General features: G+C 41.7%; 1 protein-coding gene across 2 annotated transcripts in view; it reads left to right on the top strand.

Moving 5' to 3' along the window:
- BMP5 (bone morphogenetic protein 5) overlaps positions 1 to 23,197 on the top strand; it is a 54,562-nt gene that overhangs the window by 15,597 nt on the left and 15,768 nt on the right. For both annotated transcript variants that reach the window (XM_035109772.3, XM_035109771.3), the window contains 2 exons: positions 8,199 to 8,391; positions 13,042 to 13,190. In XM_035109772.3, coding sequence (XP_034965663.1) covers positions 8,199 to 8,391; positions 13,042 to 13,190 — 342 coding nt within the window. The remainder of the gene's footprint in view (positions 1 to 8,198; positions 8,392 to 13,041; positions 13,191 to 23,197) is intronic.

Raw genomic sequence — 23,197 nt, 5'->3', positions numbered from 1 at the left:
AGCACCCAGGGAAGCAAGGTTTAAGCTCTGCAGTATTGATTTAAAAATCTCACTCTGTCCTGCTGAGATTAAACCTTTTCCCTCTCTTGCTTCATTCCTGAGGACACTCCACTCCACAACAACTATTTAAGTATTTTAAGAACCTACAATGTGATTGCTAATCCTGTTACACGTAACAGGGTGAATCATTTTACAGTACTTCCTGGTCTAGAGGATGCATACCCTTCAACATTTCTCTGATGAAAATAGGGATGTCCTATTTAATAATAATAATAATAATACCCCGCCCATCTGCCTGGGTTGCCCAAGCCACTCTGGGCAGCTTCTAACATATATGAAAACACAAAACATTAAACATTTAAAAACTTCCCTTAGATGTCTTTTAAAGATTGTATAATTACTTATCTCCTTGGCTTGGGAGGTTGATAACTCCACACCCTCCAACATTCTCTGATGAAAATAGGGACATCCTAAGGAAAAGTGGGGTGTTCTGAGATCAAATTAGAAATTGGGATGGCTTCTGTAAATCCAGGACTGTTCCTCGAAAATAGGGACACTTGGAGGGTCTGGAGCAAGCAACCTTGGCTCGCCAGATGTTTTGGAACTACAACTCCCATGATCCCTGACCACTGGCCCTGTTAGCTAGGGATCATGGGAGTTGTAGTTCCAAAACATCTGGAGAGCCAAGGTTGCCTATGCCTGGTCTGGAGGATGGTGAGGGGGTTACTAAGACACCTCCTTTTTTTGCAGATCACCATACACAGGAACATATGCAGAGTAGACAGGTGTTAGGGTAGTCTAGGATTACTCATCTAGGAGGTCAAAAAAAATTCTTTGTGCTTGTATCATACAGAGCAAAGTACTGTAGTCAAATGAAAAATGAAAATGAAACCCAAGCCAGCCATGGGAGTGGTGGGGTCTCCTCTGTCAAATGTTATGAATGTGAAATATTCTGAAATAAAGCACACTGCTGTATTGCTATGGGTCAGCTACATTCTAGAACAGATGGAACCAGTAGGGTGGTCTTCAACGATTCTTGGACTGCAACTCCTGCTGTTGCTTATCTCTGGCCATAGTGATTGATAGAAGTTGTAGGCCAACAACATCAGGAGGGCTCCAATGTTGGGTAGCCCATATTGGGAGCACTTGAGAGCTTGTAGATTAGTACTCTAGGGCAAAGATCCCCAAATTGTGGTCCATGGACCACCAAGTGGTTTGCAAGCTTCTGTGGCATGTCTGTAAAAATGATAAAAGCATTTAAGTGGTCCATGGGGAGAAAAGTTTAGGAACCACTGACTAATGCTGTATGATTCTGCGATATGGATGCTTTTTGATCTTGAGACACATAACGTCATAATATAGACAGAGTTCAGCAGACTCTAAGAAATACTGTATCTATAAATATCTAGCTTTGTAGTCTCTATGTTACAGTACTAATATTTTCCTTGATTTCTGGTTTCCAGACATCTTATCATGCCAATTCATTCATTCATTTTAAACGTTCTGATACTGGTAAGGATCAGACTAGCGTAAGGAAAGACAAGGTGTCATTTCCCCCACCTAAAATCAACAACTGTAATGCCTTCCAGAGTTTAATAATTAGGGAGGCAGCTGCAACGTAGCGCTTGTTTTGACTTGCAAAACAGCTACATATGATTTGGAAAGTAAAAGGAAATTATAAATGAAATGAATAACACATGTTTACAAATTAACTTTTCATCGAAACATTGCTTTATGGGGTGGTATGGTTTCCTTAATTGAAATACGTTGTTGTTTTCACATGGGTGATTTTAAATGGGGGCTTTAAAAATTGCGAAAAGTAAAGGAAAGACACCGAGAGCACTCTTTAATAAAGGCAGGTTTAGGGTTAGAGGGTTTACAAAAGTACAGGCCTAAATCATATGCTAGTTGGAGTCTGTACTGGGGGATTTATAGATATTCACATTATGTGCAAAATTAGGGCTTTCTGCATCTGGCAGCAGTATACATTCCTCATTGAGAAGATACCTTTGGCTACAATGATTTACCATGGTTGAATTCTAGTATTTTAGTTTGTTGCACTGTTTCTACTCTTCATTTCTCCTATTCTCTGATTAAAGTCCCTGGAACCTGCTCCATTAGGATGGGGTTGCCAGCGCTTTGCCTGCAAAGGCCTTGATTGAAACAGGGGTGCCAGATTCTGAGCTTTCTTTCTTTTTTTAAGTACATCTCTTGCCCTTCTAGAAAGAAAATTATGGCGCACAATGCACAGGTACCCTTCTAAGCAATTTCTGTTAAATGAGCCAGCCTGGCTGCTCCTGCCTTTCAGTGTTTCTAGCCAATGAGTGAAATCAGAGCTGTGATTGATAAGTGCGTGGTTTGGACACTGGGCAATAGGAATCCCTTGGGTTCTAACAGCTTGGATTTTTAATTGTATAAGTGGAGTAATTTCACCAGAGCCTGTGCCATCAGGGACCCCAGACTTTCAAGCTTTCATTTAAAGGGGAAAAAAATAGTTCTTCTAGTTCTTCTAGAAAGAAAGTTAGGAAACATAATGTTCAGGCAACCTTCTAAGCTGGGGGCAACGAACCCAACACAAGCAGAGGGATGAGTATAATGCTTCTTTGGGCTCTGCAGCACAGAACCCTTGATGGAGATGGAAAGAAGATCCACCCTCTTACAACTCCAGTGGGCTATGATGCTGATTCCTCCACTCCTTTCTGGAGGGAAGGATTTGTCTGAGCAGTTGTCTTGGGACAAAGATGGAGAGGAGAGGAGATGATGGATGGGTGCCACCTCTTTGGGTTTAGGGCGGGTATCAGGGTGTGGGAAGTGCTGAGGCCATTCCACCTCCTCTCCTTTGGCTGCCCATGGCAGGGCTTTCTGAAAAGCAGGGAGCTAAAGATGTCCTGTGCATGTTTGCCTTCTCTTTGCATTGCTTCAATAAGCCACGGAAGGGCTTATTGAAAAGGAGGGGAAGCGTTTTTGTCCACTGAGGAGCTTTTCAAAAAGGGGATTGGGATTAAGTGGCATGGGCTGTTTGTCTTCTCTTTGATTTGCTGCCCACGGGCCTTGTGGAAGAAGAAGCAGGTAGCAGCTCTGAGCATGGGGGAGTTTCAGGGGGAACTGTGTGCGTTTGTATAACAGTGGAGGAAGTAGTTCAGGATCCACCCATTTTCTGCTCTATTTGTTTTGCTGCCTGTCATGGAACAGTAGATAGGCAGCTACTCTTTTAAAAAAATGTACATGTGTGGGGTGGGAACTGAAATCGTGATAATAATCTGTTGCTCATTTTGCTGCCTGCCAGCCATGTGACATGCAGCTGCTTGAAAGTGTGGTGTGTGTGTGTGTGTGTGTAGGAACAAATATTGCTGTGCTTGTTTGCTGTTATGGAGCAGACAATTATAGTTTCTAGTTAGGGACCAATAGGATTTTTGTTTGGTTGTTTGTTTGTTTTGCTGCTTTCTCCAAGAAGACCCACAGTTTATTGCTGAAGTGAAACAAATGTCAATCCACAGAAAACCCAAATGATGTTTGTTCCAGTTCAGCAGTAAAGCACAGGTTTTACCAGACAACCCACACCCACCCCAATCTTGTACCCCTGGCTAGAAATCACAGGACAAATGGGCCATCAGTTGACTATGAGGGCAAGGAAAGTAATAGGTGTGCAAAACTAGGGAAAAATACTACTTAAAGCTACTTCCAGATGAATCCAAACTTTGTGGGCAGTATTTTGAGAGAGGGTGATTATTAAGATACGTTATGAAGGTCCCATCAAATACCTACATAGTCCTCAAGTCCTCAGTTCCCCATAGTACACACAGATGATAAGTTGTGCAACATGTAAAGTCTTTTTGAGCCAGTTATCAATTGTCATGTTTGTTTCTAATTTCTGTTCGGAGCATAGGGATGTGAACAAAAACAAGCTGACCATCAGACACTGATTCCTACATACATGCATTTTAGAAGTTGTGGTCTGATCAGAATGAGAATGGAGATCACATTTTTACCATTTGTCCTAGCTCTGACAATTCGGTATGATTCGTTCAACATTCTTAGCTCTTGGTGCTGCATTTCTGGAACTGTGTGTGGCTTTGCTTTTAGAGTAATCCACGTTCAACTGAGCCAGGTTGCAGCCAAATTGTCTTGCTGGCAGGTGGAGGGGCATGTAAACGGAACCTCTCTTGTGGCAGATCAGGAAACTGACCCCTATGGACTCTGGCTGACCCACACTAGAACCACCTGCAGCTGGAGGCAAGGCTGTTATAGGATTGTGGCACACACACAGCCCCAAGTTTATGGCTTGGATTACCGGTATGTGGGTTATTCCTAGGGGGCCAAAATGTGAATACTTCCACCTTGGACAAGGGATTAGATTTGGTGGCCTCTTGCTCCTTTCTTAGCTTCGTAATTCAATGAGTTTAAATATTGGCAGCACGGTGCATAATATATTCAAGCAATCACAGCTCATATATTTTTGATTTAAAGTGCCTGAGAAAAATAATAATACATGTAGTCCTTCATTCTGTTCTAATTCCCTTTTCTACTTTGTGGAAGTTCATTCTTTCTCTTGCATCACTTAGGATTCCTGAAGAAGAACCCAAGAGTGTGGGTGAGAGCAGGTTGAAGGTGGGAGATAGAGAAAGGGACAGAGAGCTGTTTGATGTTTCTGTCTGTTCCCAGTAACACAATAGCTAATTCCTGGGGCCTCTGCCCTTTGAGTGTGTAGGAACCAGAGTCCTTGTATTTATCTGAGACTTATCTGTCACCTACCCACATTTGATATCTCCAGACTCTGCTTTTAATTATCATTCATCAGAAAGAGCACTCAGTAATTTCAAGAGGAAACTCTTGAGACCTTTGACCTGAGCTTGTCAGATAACCAAAAGTATTCACTGAAGATAAACTATCATTTCATTGGGTTCAAGATGTAAACATGTGCACTTTGTTCTGTGTCAGCTTACAGTAACCTCCGTCACCCAGAGGTGGTTGGTACAGACTGGTTTACTTTTCTGCTTCTACAGAGAATATAGTGAGTCGGGTTCAGCCACCCTCCATCACATAATATTTAATAGATTTAAGAGTCATATAAAGCTGTCCTAACATAAAGCAGGGGACATTTGTAAAGTGTTAGAGCTATTATGCATGTGAATTAATTTCATGTCTTGCTCACAATTGCACTTTCAGATTTTTTTATTAAAAAAACATATATAGCAGCATACATGACACAATAAAAGCTTCTCTATACAGGGCTGCCTTCAAATGTCTTCTAAAGCTTTTAAGTGTTTTAAAATTCCTTGTTTTCTTTTCTACTTTAATTTCCCCCAAGTAACTTGTTTTTCATGTTTGTTTGTTTTATTGGCATTTTAAGTGAATATTTGAGACTCTAGTATACCTGCTTAGAGGCCTTTTCTTCTAGTAAGTGGCATTTGAATTTTGTTGACTGAAATAAAATAAATAGAAGGGAACCTATCGTTCCCATCTGCCTCCTTCCCCATTCTGTCATCACAAGGCATCATTTGAACAGGAAATATTCATATGAATGGGAGGCAGGTAGCTCTGCACACCACTCCCAACACCCACACCCCCTGCCTGGTCAGTCCCACACATTCATGTGTTGAACAGGGAAGATCTGAAGGGGGCTTCTTCTTTCAGTTGAACGCAAGTAGGAAATCTGAGTGATTGGGAAGCGGGCTTTCTCAGAGTTCTTCAGCCCTACCAGTGTGGTGTAGTGGTTAAGAGCGGGAGACTCGTAATCTGGGGAACCGGGTTCGCGTCTCTGCTCCTCCACATGCAGCTGCTGGGTGACCTTGGGCTAGTCACACTTCTCTGAGGTCTCTCAGCCCCACTCACCTCACAGAGTGTTTGTTGTGGGGGAAGAAGGGAAAGGAGAAAGTTAGCCACTTTGAGACTCCTTCGGGTAGTGATAAAGCGGGATATCAAATCCAAACTCCTTCCTTCCTTCCCAGCTCAAGATATAGGAAGGTTGAAAACATAGGGCAGGACTCACGCACAAAAACTTTGTGGGTGAGGCTGGCACACGAAGCTCTGTGCCTCCTACTCATGTTAATAGTTCCTGTTCAGCTCTAATACCTGAACAGGGTTAAGGAGAAGGGAGCACCTGACTCGGGCTCCGCTGAATTTGTCTGAACATGGTTATCTCTCCCTGACGTCCCCTGAAAACTTGAAAAGAATCAAGGATTGATTGCCACACCAGGAGGCTTCCCTTTGAACAGCACATATCCCCCCAAATATTGAGAATTCTGCTGTATTTGTTGTTGGAACCAATATGCAATACTGAAAGACCAACAAAAGGACTTGGCACCAGCTTTACTCATAAAATATGATGTGCTCCGTCTCCTTGAACACATTGAAAAGCATTTCAGTGCTAATGTAATGTTTTAATTTCACTAGGACAGTTCTGCAGCTTCTTAAGAGGCATTTAAGTATGGTTGCGTCTTTGTAAGGAGGGCAAGTTTATCTCGGTACATTTTTTCGCAGCCTGAGATAGAGTTCCCAAATCAGGTGTGTCCTGCTTCTTTTCTCTCACATTCCCTATCTTATGACAGCAGGATGACCTGTTTATACGTGTCTGTTGAAGTCCCTTGTTAGCAATAAAAGCAAACCCTTTTAAAAATATGTCAACCCAAGTGCCCTATTACTGTATGGTCCTATTCTGAACAGCATAAAGTCAATATTGTTGCCTGACGTGCATAGTAATGACAAAATAAACAAAAACATCAAGGAGTGTTTTTTTTAAATTATTAAAGAGTATTAGGAAGACATTTGAAGGTGTTTCTGCTTGGGGCGTGTGTGATCTTACTGCTAAACATAGTGTTGTGTGCATTAGTTCCTTTTGTCTTCCAAGTGTGTCTTTAATTAAACTTAACAGCCCAGCCCAAATCCCAAGATCCACCAGGATGAGCAAGTTTGGAATAGGCAGAACTTTGGCTTTCCCAGCTGAGCCAGCAATCAGCTGGGCTATGCCAATGTAAGTCACTCAACCTGCTTTAGCCGAAGCTATGCTGGCTCAGTTGGAGCTCAGCTGGTGGAACCTACTCTGGTGTAAGTTCCCCCAAAAGCATTCCAGTGACATGGCAGGGATGGGACAAGAAGAGTCTTACACCTATTCCAAACCTCTTTCATTTCAGTCACATGACCTGGGAACCTGGTGAAATATATGTTGGTAAAAAGAGGGTACAATAAAAATCTGTTTTAAAGGTTTGTTTCCCTTTTACCAGGCTTGGGTTAGCTCAGGTGGGAGCATAGCTGCCAAGTCTCCCGTATTCCCCGGGAAACCCCCATTTTTCCAGCCGTTTCCCACTAGCAGTCCGGATTTCAAAAAACCCCGTAAATCCCCCGGATTCTTACTGGCCTGGGGAGGCTCCTTCTGCGCATGTCTGGAGTCTCTGGACATGCACAGAAGCAATTCCTGGCGCTGCGGCCATTTTGGAAATGGGCAGGGCATGTGTAGAAGCAACTTCTGGTGCTGCTCTGCCCAGTTCCAAAATGGCCGCAGCACGACGTCCGGTCGCAGCACGACTTCTGATCCCGGATTTTTCAATCTGGGAGTTGGCACCTATGGGTGGGAGTAGTCACACTTCTGAATGGACTCTGGAATAGGAGGAACTTACACCAGTTTAACTTAAAACCAGCATTAAGTTCCACTGGCTTCATACCCTTTGGATTGCTTTGCTTATCTGGAGTCAGGCATCCTGGACCAGCCAAGCAAACCCCCATGAGAGCAGATTTCTATAACACAGTCAACGCAAATGCACATCTGGGTGTAAATTAGTCTTTTGCCCTGTTATAGAATTATGACTTAGCCGGCTTCTTCTTTTCTTCATTCTCAAGTTCTGCCTTCAGTAATACACACCAAGATAATCAGTAAAATAATTCCTACATGTATACAGAGCAAAACCAGACCAATGCCTTAGTTCTTCGGTAACTTTTATCTTCCCCACATTTTAAGGCCATATATTTTTGTCATATTTCTCAATCTCCCTTTAGCTTTCTGCCTTCTGAAATGTTGAATGCAATCACCATGGGCTTTCCTCTTTGACCTAATGACACTTGACTTGTATAACTCAGGAGTTGTGGTTTGACTTTAGTCTAATTCCCCGTTGCCCCCGTTGTTTGTTTTAAAGAATGTACAATGAATCCTGAATTAACTATGGGGTATATATATATTTTTACCCTTTCCTTTTTTATTTTCACAGTTGAAAGGGACAAGGACTTTTCCCACCAACGAAGGCATTACAAAGAATTTCGATTTGACTTGACTCAGATCCCTCTGGGAGAGGCAGTGACGGCAGCTGAATTCCGGATTTATAAGGATCGAAGTTACAGTCGATTTGAAAATGAAACCATCAAGATTAGCATTTATCAGATAATCAAGGAGTATCCAAATAGGTGCCTTCTTTTTCAAATTATTTTTCCATTTGCAGCAACAAGAGAGCTGAATCTCTTTCCTATGTGCCTGGGATGTGTGCAAGTGAGGCAGTGACCTGCTTCAGATGACATGGAAAGCCAAACTATGGCTTATGAGGACCTCCAGAATGTGTGAGCTCCTGAAGAGGAGTGTGGCTTCCCCCCCTTCAATCTCAAACCTTTATTGGCATATAGATAAAGTTTCAAAGCGTTCAGTACAATAAAATCACTCAGCAAAATCCGCATCTAAAACTTAAAATACTGTTGCATAACATTCACAAATCCACATTGCGCGTTTCAGAAACCTAGCTACTATCTCCATCTTAGCCCCATCCTGGGTAAATGTTAGGAAGACTACCTTACATTCACCTGACTGCCACTCCCTGCTAAAAATCAACTGATTAATGAACTTACTGTAGATCAAATTGTCTGATACCAGGGGCAATGCAAAAGAACACACACAACTGATTCTATCTGTATGATTCTGTCCAAAGGGGCATTAGTCTTTTTGAGAGTTGTATTTTCTGGAATCTCCCCTGGAGTGTTGCTGAGGGTAGCACATTCCATCTCACTAGGATGTATGCCCTGACCTGTATTGATTTGGGTTGTTCAGATAATCACCATTGGCTGCCCACCCCACCCCACCCCCAAACTTACAAAGACACTATTCCTCATTTGGCTACTACGTTCTTGAAATTTGTTGTCTAATGATTTGCTTTTAATTATCTCAAACACAACATTTACTGATAAGCAGGGAGCCCAGTGGCTATTTTTGCTCCTGCAATGCACTGATCCAAGCCAAGGTTTGGTTTAGCATACCATCTAAACCATGGCTTATGGTGAACCTCTCCCCTCATTTTATATGTAATTTTGCCTAATATAATATACACATTTTTTGTCATTTTATCTAACAAAATTCATTTTATATGCTGTTTTGACCACTATATGCATTTTTATCCATGCTTTATTAAAGACACATTATTCGGCTGGAGAAATGCATTGCAAAATTCAGAGAAGTGTGAATTTAGAGCAGGAAATCCCCAAACTTCGGCCCTCCAGATGTTTCGGACTACAATTCTCATCATCCCTGACCACTGGTCCTCTTAGCTAGGGATCATGGGAATTGTAGGCCAAAACATCTGGAGGGCCACAGTTTGGGGATGCCTGATTTAGAGCATTGGCTATATTTCAGTTTCTGTATGGTTTCAGAAAGTGAAAATTAGGTAGGTTTGCCTTTCAGTGCAAACCAAATCAAATTCATTCCCTGTCCCTACTATTTATGTTTACTCCAGTGCAAGTTCTACTGTGCTTACTCACAGGTAGGTGTGGATAGAATTGCAGCCTAAGTGTCAGAATTTCAGTTGTGTTTATTTATCTGCACACATTCCAGCAGAGGAATACTTCCATTCCTTAAATCCTAAGCACACAAACTAGGGATTACATTCCACTGAACACAGTGGGACTTAATTCTAACTAAACATACATAGGATTGTACTGCATGAGGCAATTAAACCAGGGTGGAAATTACAGGTTGCCCTTTCCTCCTGAATCATGTTTTGCTTTAGAATTTCATAGTGGTATGTGACCGACCTCTGTAAGACATCAGGACCCTAGATCATGACCTGGCATCATTTCAACGTAAACCACTGACAAGGCTCGTTTCATTGCTAGGAGATAGCTGCTGGCAATTTGACTCAAAGGCAAATCAGATAACACATTTGTCACATTTTGATCCCTGCTGGTGCAAACTATCTCGGGAAACTTCTGCTTACAGAATCCTGCTTATGGGTACCGTGGGTATGCAACCTATTCACAACATATCTGAGCATTACTTACCATATTAACTGGAACTGTCAACATCATTGACTCAACATAAATATTCAGTTCTGCTCTGTAAGTCACACTCTGACTCTTGTCTGCCAAGGGGCCATGCCATTCTCATGTTCATCTGGAATAGTAAAGGTACTTATGAATAGAATTTTTTTTAAAAAGGTATTACCTGTGAATTTTCCTTTAAGATCCCTTACCTGGACAGATTTCCATCCCACCTATCACTGGCATTTCTTGGATCATGGCAGTGTTTTCACATTAATGAAATAGTCTTTTCCTCAGCTTGTTATGATTCTCCTCAGCATTTTCATATTTGTTGTAGTATGTTGGGGTCAGTAACTCAACATGTTTGTTGGGAGTGGCAAATTTTATTCCAGGAGTGGCACTGGAGGAAGGGGTATCTCTTTCCTCACATGCCCTTCTAAAAATCACAATTACCCGCAACATGGGATGTGTATACATTACTGGCTTAAAACACAGCTACTCTAGGTCATTCCACAGGACACTACAGGATAGATATGGATCATGGCTAACCTTGTGTGGACACCAGTTCCCAAACTAGCAGTAGGTGAAGAATAAATTGAGCTATGCTTTCCCAAGTGTGTGTGTTTGTTTGTTTGTGTGTGTGTGTGCGCGCGCATGCATGTGAATGCATGTACCCCAAATGATCCATCCCCACCGCATGGATGGCAATACAACTTTGGAAGGGTGAGTCTGATCACTAAAACTACCTCCAGAAATGACTATGCATGAGAAAGGACTAAGCACTCTTCATCCTGTGCAGCCAGAAATCAAGTAAAAATACATGCGTACATAAAATAAACCAGGAGATTGTGGCATGTGGAACTTGAACCCTCACTGAGGTGGTAACTGAACTGTACCGCTTCCAACAGCAGTTGAAGGAGGGCACACATTATTTAATGCTTCACACAAACGCTCCCTGCACTTAGAAAACAAGCATGTTTATAGGATGGCTAGGCTAGAAGCTTGAGAAGCTAGGTGTTTATGAGGAGGAGGCTCCAATCTGCAGCCTGAGGTGGTATAGCCCAAGCACAGGTTTCTCACCTCATTAAAAAATTAGCCCTAAATCACCATAGAACTTTGCATTTTTTCTCCCAGGGGTGTATGCCCAGAACTTAAAGCTTCTGTGCATAATCGTAGGAATAAACAGAAGCCGGTGCTATGGCATTTCATTTGCCCTTTAGAAGGGGATGCTAGGCTTTCTGTGAAGTATGGAGGGGAAAGTTCAACCCAGCTCTTAACACTTATTCTTTTGTACCTCTGCACAGTGTGTACAGTAGTTTCATTTAAGCCCTGGACAAAGTCCATGTGAGCCCAGCAAGTGCCTTTTACATCATACCCACACAGCCTGGCAAGTTTGGAAAAATAGGTTATATAGATCTGGATTCAAAACAGAGCCGTGGTTCCTAATACCAGCATGTCTGTTTTCAGCCTCTACCTGGAGTCTTTTTCTCCTAGTGGTTGGAAGCTTGAACAACCCATCTGTTGTACTGCTGCCCAGGGAGGGTGCCAGAAGGAAAATTCACAGGTATCCAATTTTCCAATTTCATCATGTAAATGATTAGTTAAGTTAACCGTTATGGATGAGCAAATGTAGGAATTACATGCACAATTTAAATGGCTAGTTTTGAAAAACACACATTGCCCTGAAATATGAATACGACAAGCCAAGTTTAATTTAACTGCAACAAGGGATATACTATATGGCTCAACTCTTATTTATTTTTACAGAACCAAGAGCTACATTTACTTTCTTAATCTATACACTGTATAAGACTTTTGTGTGTGAGTGGAATAGCTTGTTGGGCATATTAAGCCATGAATGAACTTTTAAGATTAGATTTGCCACATCACGCTCCTCACCATAAGTAATTTTTAATGCAAATATTCCATTAGTAAGAAGTGGGCAAAGTGATGATCTTTAAGTTTGGTGTTTCCAGAAATATCTGTGAGCTATAGAGCTAAAACATCTAAACCGAGTTTGGAAAAGGTTTTGCTGTTGAGGCTCTAACCTCTACAAGTCCTCTCTACAGTAGATTAATTGACCTCATTTTCAGTGTGGTTTTCATTGGACCCCACAGTAAACCAAATAAATATATAACTTTTCTCCTAATAATCACGGGGAGAGGGGGGAAAACTCCATTCAAAATACCATAGGCATGTTCAAAAGCCTGACGAGTGCAGGGTTTTTCTGTTATTTTCTATGGGTTGTGTCCAATGACATCCTTTGCACACCAACAGAAGGCTCTTTGATCCAGCAGAGGTTTCCAGCAGTGTAACAGGGGAGGAGGCAAGTTTGATTGATTCATCCCTCCACCTGCATATGGTTCTGATGGGTCCCCTAACAATCATGGAACTGATGAGGGGAGGGGACATGTGCGGAAATGCAGAAGGAGTGAGAAAATTGCCTCCATTTCACAGATGGAAGCCTCTGCTTGATCAAAGATAGATGTTTCCTGAACACACTGGAATTCTTTGTTGCATATATATTACATGGAACTAGCGGAGCAGAGCTAAGAGACACAATACAGAAAAGTTTTCCCTTAAGAAAAATGAAGAGTGTTTATGAATCACTGATGACAACTAAGATTGAAGTCCTTTGGTTTGTGGACCACAGCCTTTATTTCCGATAGAAATGTCAGTGATGTCATGCACCCATTTTCTGCATTGCTGTTGCAACGCCAGGACAAACGTTTTTTTTTACTGGCAGAAGCAAAGTCTAAATCCAAGACATAATTTACTTTCAATTTCTAAATGTTATCTCTTTATTTTCTAAACTAGGGATGCAGACCTGTTTCTGTTAGATACAAGACGGGCTCAAGCATTTGACGTTGGCTGGCTTGTGTTTGACATCACCGTGACCAGCAATCACTGGGTGATTAATCCGCAGAATAATTTAGGATTGCAGCTCTGTGCAGAAATGATGGATGGTAAGCTACATTTACATACCTCATTCCAAAATAGATATTTTTCTTTCATTTTTTGGTGGTTTTCCTGTCATTTACGCACTTGTGGGATGCTCTACATTTTAGAATGTGTGAAAGGCTCTGTAAACATAATTCATGCCATAGCGACTCCACGTGGGAATCTGACTGACCATATAGATCCTTTGCATCACGTATTACTGTGCCAAAGCAGCACGTTTCTGGTGATGACTGACAGCAGTGTTATGAAGCTGGTATTATGTGTAGCATAATTTAGATCCCAAGCCAGCAACTGATTTTGTTGGGTGGCCACTCTGAGGTGGTGGAGGGACAAGACCTATCCTTGAACCTCTACTCCTGCACAGTAGCCAGTTAGCAAGTTTCATTTCTATAGTCTGGCCTCCTTCCACAGATCTCTTTGCTCTCTTTCTTGGGGCAGAGGATGGGGAAGACTGCAACTATTAGAAAGCCAGGTTTTATACTGGGGCTTCCAGTTACTGACTCCCCTATGAACTATACTATATTTACCTGGGCAGAATTGATATCTATGCTGCAGAAGGTCCACGAATTATATGACGTTTATGGACTGTATACCCTCATGCCCTGTGATTTTATTACAATCTTCCATGTGAAGGTCCAATGGCCACATGACATGGAAACCCTACTGGGCTTAACAGCACCTTTCTCTCTCACTTCCTCTTGGTCCAGATCATGAGCAACTTGCAATGTGCAAGGAGGGAGGGTTGATTGGGAATACCAGAAATGCACACAGAGCTCTTAATAGCCGGAGCTGGTCTGATTCTTCTGGTCATGGGGAAATACTGCATTTATTTTTCTTCCTTATGCAAGGTCTGCAAGCATTGTTTAAAATTTGCCTACAATTTGCCACCCTGGACTCCTTTGGGCGAAAGGGTGGAATAAAAATTAAACATATAATTAAAGAGGCAATGCATAGAATAAATGACTTGAGAACACCCTCGACATTGGGGTTAGGGAGACAGAGTATCGGAGATTGTTGCAATCTATATATCTGTATGACAAAATTGGATGGAAAATGCGTATATTAGAAATGCAGAAAAAAATGCTAATCAACTTTTGTGAAGACTTTTTTTTAAAAAAATCATAAACTGATGTGGAACCTTGGAGAACTGAACTTAAGGCTGAAAAAAATGGGAAATAGAGAGAAAACAAAATGACTGATTTCCCACCCTGGTGGTAGTTTTGTTTTCTAACCCAGCAGCTCATTGCACATAATATTGGATAAAAGAGATTACAGTAGTCTTGGAGGCAGAAAGCGGAAAAAATGCAGTGACTCTTTCACCAGTACAACCACGGCTTTTTAAAGCCTGAACTCAATAATAATAATAATAATAATAATAATAATAATAATAATTTATTATTTATACCCTGCCCATCTGGCTGGGTTTCCCCAGCCACTCTGGGCGGCTTCCAACAGAAAGATAAAATACAATAATGGATTAAACATTAAAAGCCTCCCTAAACAGGGCTGCCTTCAGATGTCTTCTAAAAGTCTGGTAGTTGTTTTTCTCTTTGACATTTGATGGGAGGGCGTTCCACAGGGCGGGCGCCACTACTGAGAAGACCCTCTGCCTAGTTCCCTGCAACTTGGCTTCTCGCAACGAGGGAACCGCCAGAAGGCCCTTGGTGCTGGACCTCAGTGTCCGGGCAAAATGATGGGGGTGGAGACGCTCCTTCAGGTATACTGGACTGAGGCCATTTAGGGCTTTAAAGGTCAGCACCAACACTTTGAATTGTGCTCGGAAACGTACTGGGAGCCAATGTAGATCTTTCAAGACCAGTGTTATGTGGTCTCGGCAGCCGCTCCCAGTCACCACTCTAGCTGCCGCATTCTGGAGTAGTTGTAGTTTCCGGGTCACCTTCAAAGGTAGCCCCATGTAGAGCGCATTGCAGTAGTCCAAGCGCGAGATTGGACTACTGCAATCAGTTCTAGCACCTCTCAGGTGGGCACCATTGTCATTATAAGGGAGGCGTTCATAGTGAGCTCTAGCACCTCTTTTTAAAAAATAGAATAATAGCACTGAATGGTACGCTTTGACCTTGAAACTATGAAACTAGAGCTGATGAAGAATAAACCCAAACAGGGCCTTGTCCTGGATTTCTAAAAACTGGATTGCTATCGGAATTTGTCTTATTATTATTATCAACTTAAAACTTTCTAAAAATTATTCCTGCCAGAGCTCTTGGAATCTTTTCATTTGATTTTCTCAACTCTCCAAGGACTCCAATTTATTTGTAGTGCAGGATTATGGCAGTGCGACTGAATTCATGTAAACAGGGACCCTTTGCCTATACAGTACAATCTAAGTATTAATTTAGGTTTGCCATATGTCTGGAGTTTCCTGGACATAGCCAGGATTCTGCCGTCAGAAACAGTGTCTGGGCGGAAATCACTGAAATATCAGAAGTGCAGAATTTGGTGAATTTCCTTTAAAAAATCTCAAAAACTTCTCTTTGCCAAAAAGAAAGTTCACTTATTGAAATACGGCAACCCTAATTAATCAATTACAAAGAAAAGTAATGGCTCAAAGCCCAAATAAACTCCAATAGGCTAGCTAGGAATAAGGTCAGTATAATATATCAGTATAGATGCTACTAAAGGAGTCAGATGATTGCATTGCCAGAACACAAACTGAAAACTCTATTTTTGGTTTTGGTGCTACCATTGGAAATCCTGATGGTTCAAATTAAATTAATAGACAGAAGAAAACCTCAGTAAAGAAAAAAAAATGTACTGTTGACTTTGGCCCAACGCACACAGCAAATGGGCCTGTGCTTGCTGCTTAAAAACCTCTGAGCAGGTTAATTGTGCTTTATAACATGATCAGAAAAGGTAATTAAAACTCACCTATGGAAATACAACAACAACAACAACAACGTTTATTGTGAGGACCATGCCTGTACACAAATATCAACGCAACAATAATTAAATAGCTTGATCCTGTTGTGGCCAGTGACCCCGGGCAACTGACAAGAAGCTGAACCAGACAGGCATTTTTGTGAGCCACCACTAGGGTTGCCTGACTCAATAGAGGACAGGACTTCTGTGCCTTTAATTGCCCTGCTCTCTTTTGAGTCTGGAAACCTTAAAGAGAAACCAGCAGACCCTTTGCTTGGAAATTAAACAAAGGGTCTGCTGGTTTCTCTTTAAGGTTTCCAGACTCAAAAGAGAGCAGGGCAATTAAAGGCACAGAAGTCCTGTCCTCTATTGAGTCTGGCAACCCTAGCCACCACAGGTACAGTGGTCCTGTGAAAGGGCCTTTGGAAAAACAACAACAACATTCCATGAGTTTCACCTAATTTTTAAATGAAATTTCAAGCAATTGAAGTGTCCATTCATGCATAAGGGAAACAGAAGCAGATTCCACTGAAATATATCTGATGTGGTGCTGGAGGGCTTTTGGTGCTAGTTTTTGCAGTCTTGTCACAGAGAAACGTGGGTTGACATGATCTAGTATGCAAACCGGGCATGTGCTCTGCTCTGAATGTAGGCTTTACCACACACCCAGATCACTGGTTAGCTTGTCTCATACTGTTGACAAAAGCCAGGGACAGCCTCTCCCAGTTGCAACATTGTCTGTGTAGCTTAGATTTTAGCCCCATCACTTTTGCTGTGAGCTTTGGTCCTTAAGTCTTGTTGAATTAAAACAAATTCCGTATGGCTTTCCTTTGGGATTGTGGCTCTTAACTATAAATCCTTTGTTATACTAGGAGCAGGAAAGGAAAATATGTGGTATGAAATAACCATATATTGAGAACATCTCATCTATGGGAAAATGTCTGGTTGTTATAGTTCATGTTTCTCCCCCGATAATGCTGAAAAAGTACAAAAGGCCACATGGCATTGGAATCCATTTTTAAAAATGATATTGTGTATCATAAGCATCATTTCTAAATGAAATGTAGCTGATTTTCTGCTAAAACCACATTTTATATTGAATTGTAGGTCCAAAGAGCAACAAAACACATATGGAAGCTGTCAACATACAATTTAGTTTCCCCAGGGCTGCAGTAAATTAAGAAAGGATCATGTTGTTGTTGTTGTTTTAATTCTCCCTTCTAATGTCTGCCTATCTCTTTCCAATAATCCACCGGGTACCTTGAAGTTTACATTCTAGGCTTTTGGTGACTCAAAACATTTATGGTCTTAAAGGAGAGATGATGACTTGAGAGGCAAGTTACTGAATTTCAGTGTAAAATGTATGTAGCTTCAGAAACATTTTTTTTGGGGGGGGAGGAGAAATATGTTGTACTTCTTTCTCATATACTGTACACAGAACATTCTTTAAGATTTTTTACATCCTGTGTATCAGCACCTGTGTTTTGACACATAAAATATAACAAAAGAAACTGAAATCTGCTTTTGTGGTTTACGTTTTTTTTAGGTTGTAAGGAAACAACATGCTTCTGCTGAAAAGCAATATGTATTTTTATTATTACAGTATTTACTAAGTTTGTATAGTGCCCTTCATCCAAAGATCACAGTGCGGTTCACAACATAAAAATACAAAATGAGAACACAAAATACATAATAAAACAAAAATTTCCCTCTCCCATAAGCACATTTTAAAGTCCATAGAATTTTAATCAGCCCATGGCTTGATTACAGAGAAACAATTTTGCCTGGTGCCTGAAGATATGTAATGAAGGTACCAGGTGAGCCTCCCTGGGGAGAGCATTACACAAGTGGGGAGCCACCACAGAAAAGGCTCACTCTAGTATTGCCACTATCCAGACCTTTTGTGGAGAAGGCACACGAAGAAGGGCTTCAGATGATTATCACAGTGTCCAGGTCGGTTCAAAATGTAGCATGAAATTCATCGAATTATTATGTTTGTTTGTTTGTTTTTAAGTCTAAAGCTGTAAGGTTTATGAAGATATGGATCAGTCCAGGGGTTCCCAAACCATGTTCCTTCATTCATGGCATGTCTGCAAAAATGAAATTAAAAATCATACAGGATATAGCACTGTGCAACAGGCAACAGGCAGAAAAATCAGTGAGTTGTCTGCCAAGATCCTCAGCAATTTTCAAGTGGGAAAGAAAAGTTTAAAAGGTAAAGGTAAAGGGACCTCTGACCATTAGGTCCTGTCGCGGACGACTCTGCGGTTGCGGCGCTCATCTCGCTCTATTGGCCGAGGGAGCCGGTGTACAGCTTCCAGGTCATGTGGCCAGCAAGACTAAGCCGCTTCTGGCGTACCAGAGCAGCGCACGGAAATGCCGTTTACCTTCCCGCCGGAGCGGTACCTATTTACTTGCACTTTTACGTGCTTTTGAACTGCTAGGTTGGCAGGAGCAGGGACCGAGCAATGGGAGCTCACTCCGCGGGGATTCAAACTGCCAACCTTCTGATCGGCAGGCCCTAGGCTCTGTGGTTTAGACCACAGCGCCACCTGCGTCCCCGAAAGAAAGGTTTAGGAACCACTGGATTAATCCATTAAAGTGTTAGCTAATGGGTTGGTTTTAATGGGTGAGGCTAAAGGCCAAAGTAGATGAGTCAATGGAGGTCTGTGATTGGATCACCATCTCTTTAATTCCTTGTTAAAAGCCACTGTGGGACCACTGGGGCAGGTGGCTAGTCTTTCTTCTCTACCCACCATTTTCCTGATGAAAATCACTTTTACTTCCTGAAGGTGCTGTTTGATCTGTTAGGAAAATATTTGTAGGTGTTCCCTGCAGGGGCAAATAACAACTTTAAGAGGAGAATTTTCCACTAGGAAAGTGGTGGGGGTACAGATCTTCCTTCCCATTGCTTCCATAGCTGTATTTATTTTCTTGGTCTTGGTCCCAGTCTCTCTCTCTCTCTCTCCCTTCAAACATTTAAAGAAACAGGAGATCTGATTACAGATTTCAATCATCTAATTTGGGAGGCATCTAATCTGAGAGTTTCACAGTGTAAGAATTGTCCCAAGGGAATGCTGTTGTTGTGAGTTTTGAGTTTGTCCTCTCCCATTTGATGCTTATCACACAAAGTAATTGAAATGCTATACAGCACATTGTACATTCTGGCATCTAGGCCTTGTTCTGTTTTATTTCTGGGTTTTCTATTTATGCAAGCCTCTTCCTGAATGCGATTAATTAATCTCTTGTTTGCAATAGTTTCTTAAATACCAGTGTGTGTGCTTTCCCCTGTGGAGTCTATTCACAGTAGCCCATCAAGTTTGCATTGTGTACTTCCCATTCATTATACCAGTAAATAGCACATTTTCTCTGCAGCTCTGCTGAGTATATGTCTTATTCAGTGTATAAAAGAGATTGTAAACATTTTGGGACATGGTTCAGATGCTGCTGGGCTCCACTGATGTATAGCACAGAGCACAACTCTAATTATGCAGTGTAACAAATGATCAAGGACATTTTTGGCCTGGTTTAATACACATCAGAATGTGTTAGTGTGATCAGTGGGAGACTGGGCTGAGACAAAATCACTTTAATACAGAAGATAACTGTCATTTAGATATAAAAAGAGGTACATTTGTTTGAAAAATCACTGTCCTTTTTGTTCTTTTAATGAAGTCATTTATTAAGGATCCCTGTTTACTTTCCAAGCTATCATCTTTTTTGTGATCATTACAAAGGAATCAAACTGGGATAAAAAGCAGCACTCCTACACACCATTCAGAGCTGGAACTGTATTAAATTGGAGTGGTAGGTCAAGTATTTCATGAGCACATTTTCTGCAATGATTACAACATTTTTCTCTTTTTTAAATAATCTGTCAGGCCGCACTGAAAGAATGTGTAAAACATTCCCCTGAAATATTCATAAATCTTTCAAGAGGTTTGCCTTAAAGTGCTTTTCAGATATCATTTTCAGCATGTACAGATAAACCCCAAAGCAACTCTGTCAAATTAATTCTACTAATTCTGACCTTAGCCATGAGAGGGATTTTTTTTAACCATTTGGCTACAGTTAAGTCTTAAGAATGTAGCTCTTTTGACTTTCATTTTTAATGCCAAACAAATGAATTTTAAAGATGGGTTCACATTCACTATAAGCGGTAGGAAGGAGAAATGAGCCTTCCTACCCCTAACCCTGATCCCACCTAGGAAATAGTATGAGATAAGGTGTAAAGGCCCATATAACTTCCCCACCATTATCTACCCCCACCCTTTTTGGTGGACAGGTTGCATGGCGCAGCTTACACATATACCTACATCCCACCGTGACGCCCATCCGGACTATACATTTTTAAAAGTACTATACCGCTTTAAACAGTCATGGCTTCCCTCAAAGAATCTTGGGAGCTGTAGGTTGTTAAGGTTGCTGCGGGTTCTTAGGAGGTCCCTATTCCCTTCACAGAGCTACAATTCCCAGAGTTCCCACCCGAGAAGGGAGTTTGACTGTTAAACCATTCTGCAAACATGAGCTCTGTCAGGGGAACAGCGGTCTCCTAACAACTCTCTGCATGGTTTAGCAGTTAGGAGAATGGAAGTCCCAGTGGCAGCCACACGTATTTCTAACTAGTTAATAGCCTGTGATATTTAACAAATGGGGTGGAAAGTGTTGGTGGGAGGAGGCTTCTTTCACCTCCTGGTCCTTCACTCTTACATTCCCAGTTTCCTCACTCAGCCCCTTTGTTCTCAACATCTTGCCCCCCTCCCCAACTAAAGGTGAGATGGAGCAGCTGGTGATGCAATTTCAATGCAGTTTGGGACTGGGCAACAGGTTTCCAGTGGACTCTGCCACACAGTAGAGGAGCTGGCTTGCGGAAGGCTGAGGAGAGGGAATCAATCTGTTTCTGCATTGAAATGTGCATTTGAGTCCATAGTTGTGCAATTCTAAAATGTTTTTCTTTCACAATTTTAATACAGTGGTACCTTGGTTTAAGAACAGCTTAGTTTATGAACAAATTGGATTAAGAATGCTGCAAACCTAGAAGTAGGTGTTTTGGTTTGTGAACTTTGCCTTGGAAGCAGAACATGTTCCGCTTCCTGTCGAGTGTGTTCCATTTGTAAATTGAGTCCCCCGCTGCTATGGGAAAGCACACCTTGGTTTAAGAACGGACTTCCAGAACGGATTAAGTTTGTAACCCAAGATACCACTGTATAATTGTTAAATTCTCTCTCTTAGTTGAGAACTGTGTTGGAACATTTAGAGAGCTGGACTATATGGCCCTTGGGATCCCTTCCAACTCTACTAATCTATGATTCCATGTGTGTGAAAGAGGCTGAATAACCAAGTTCCAACCCATATGTGGGTTCTGGACAGTGCAGATAAGACCAGCTTGCGTTGAAATTCACCAGCAATACAATGGCCCTAGAGAGGAAGGGGGAGATACACGTCTCCAATGTGTTGCCTCCTTCCTTCCCTCCTCCTGCAGCCAGTATTTGGGTTGGGGTATGTGAAACATTTGAAATTGCATTGCTTCCTCTCCAAGGTTGGGTCCTGGGTCACCCACATATCCCTTTCCTCTTCCCCTGAACTGCCTGCCTTCCTCCTGTTTCTTATTACTCCATAACAAAGATTATATGAAAAGATTATTCTGGCATGATAATTATTTGTGCTAATGCATCAATGAAAATGGTTTCTTTAGGCAACGTCAGACTTACAAAGGCCTAAGCAGCATGTCAGTTTGAGCTCTTTTAGAATCCCCGAAGAAAGATTTACAGATTGAGGTGCGGAGTTTTCCTTGCAAATTCCCGAAACGTATTTTCTTTACGCATCAATGGGCAAAATTAAATATAGTGTGTAACAAGACTCAATGAAAGAAATTGGGTTTGGAGTGGAATTAAATTAGTAGTGTCAGCTTGGCTTTCCTTTTCCTTTTCCTTTTGCTAGCCAAATGTTTTGAGAAGCTATAGCTACCTTCAAGTTGTAGCAAGTCTTGGTGAAAAATGACAAGGAATTTCCTTCCATGCAAATGCACTTGTAATTTGCAATTCAAAAACCCCTATAGCAGCTTATGGTTTTCTTTAGACTCAGATGGATAAAGAAAGTTCATTTTGCCTGTCAAGCCAACAGCTTAAAAAAATAATTAGAGCTGTGTTGAGCCTTTCTGAGGTACAGTCAAACCTTGGTTGTCGAATGTAATCTGTTTGACAACCAAGGCGTGGCTTCCTATTGGTTGCAAGAGCTTCTTGCACTCAAGCAGAAGCAGTGTTGGATGTTTGGGAGCCAAAACATAAAAAAAAATGGAGCTGTTCGAGAACCAAGGTTTGACTGTAGTGGGATTTGAGTGGACAACAGTGGGAAGAAAAAGTAACCTTTGGGCTGGTGAAAGTTTTAAAATTTGGGGAGGCAGAGGAGCTTACCAGTAAAGATGAGGGTGGACAGCATCATTTCTTAAAACCATTCTTAAAAACCACAGAGCACTTGCAGTTAGTGGCTAGCCAGGCCACCATGTTCCTTTCCCATTACCCCTTCTCTTAGTTGAAATGCCACAACATCATGAAGTGGTGCTGTTCTAGATGCTTTGTTTGTGAAGGGGAAGTTGGTGGTGCCCCTTCCGACCCCTCTGAGAATGTCGCCAAAAATGTGGTCTTATTGGTGATGCTGCAAAACTGAGAGGGCTTTCTTCACCCAGCAGTTAAAGAAATTTGTGCACCTATCAAGATAAAATAAATAAATTAATACCCCATGTTTATAAATGGCCTTATTGGGACAAGTAAATAAGTTCTAACATATTTTACAACTGCATGACACTATCCCAGACCTCACAGTGCAGGGGATGGGCGGGTGTCAGAACACTGCCTGGGGGAGGATGTCACTGCCTCTCCCCCTCTCTCAGATATGTGTTGCTGTCCAGAACACACAGAGCATTTACTCAGCCCAGTGGCGTAGCATGGCACAGCAGTGGTTGCCCAGGTGTAAAATTGTTAGGGCTGCACACGCTCCAATGGAGAACAACTTCTCCATGTGAACCAGGAAGTGACCTTTCTAGACAACAGAATGACTCTTCTTTTCTTATATCTGTGCTGTGATCTCCTGGGTGATGTGGATATGTACTCCCATCTGTTTCCCACCCATCCACCGC

This window comes from Zootoca vivipara, chromosome 3 (genome assembly GCF_965207765.1).
Source record: "Zootoca vivipara chromosome 3, rZooViv2.hap1.1, whole genome shotgun sequence".
NCBI lineage: Eukaryota > Metazoa > Chordata > Lepidosauria > Squamata > Lacertidae > Zootoca > Zootoca vivipara.
The sequence above is the reverse complement of the archived record's forward strand: the minus strand, read 5'-3'. Positions and strand labels throughout refer to the sequence as shown.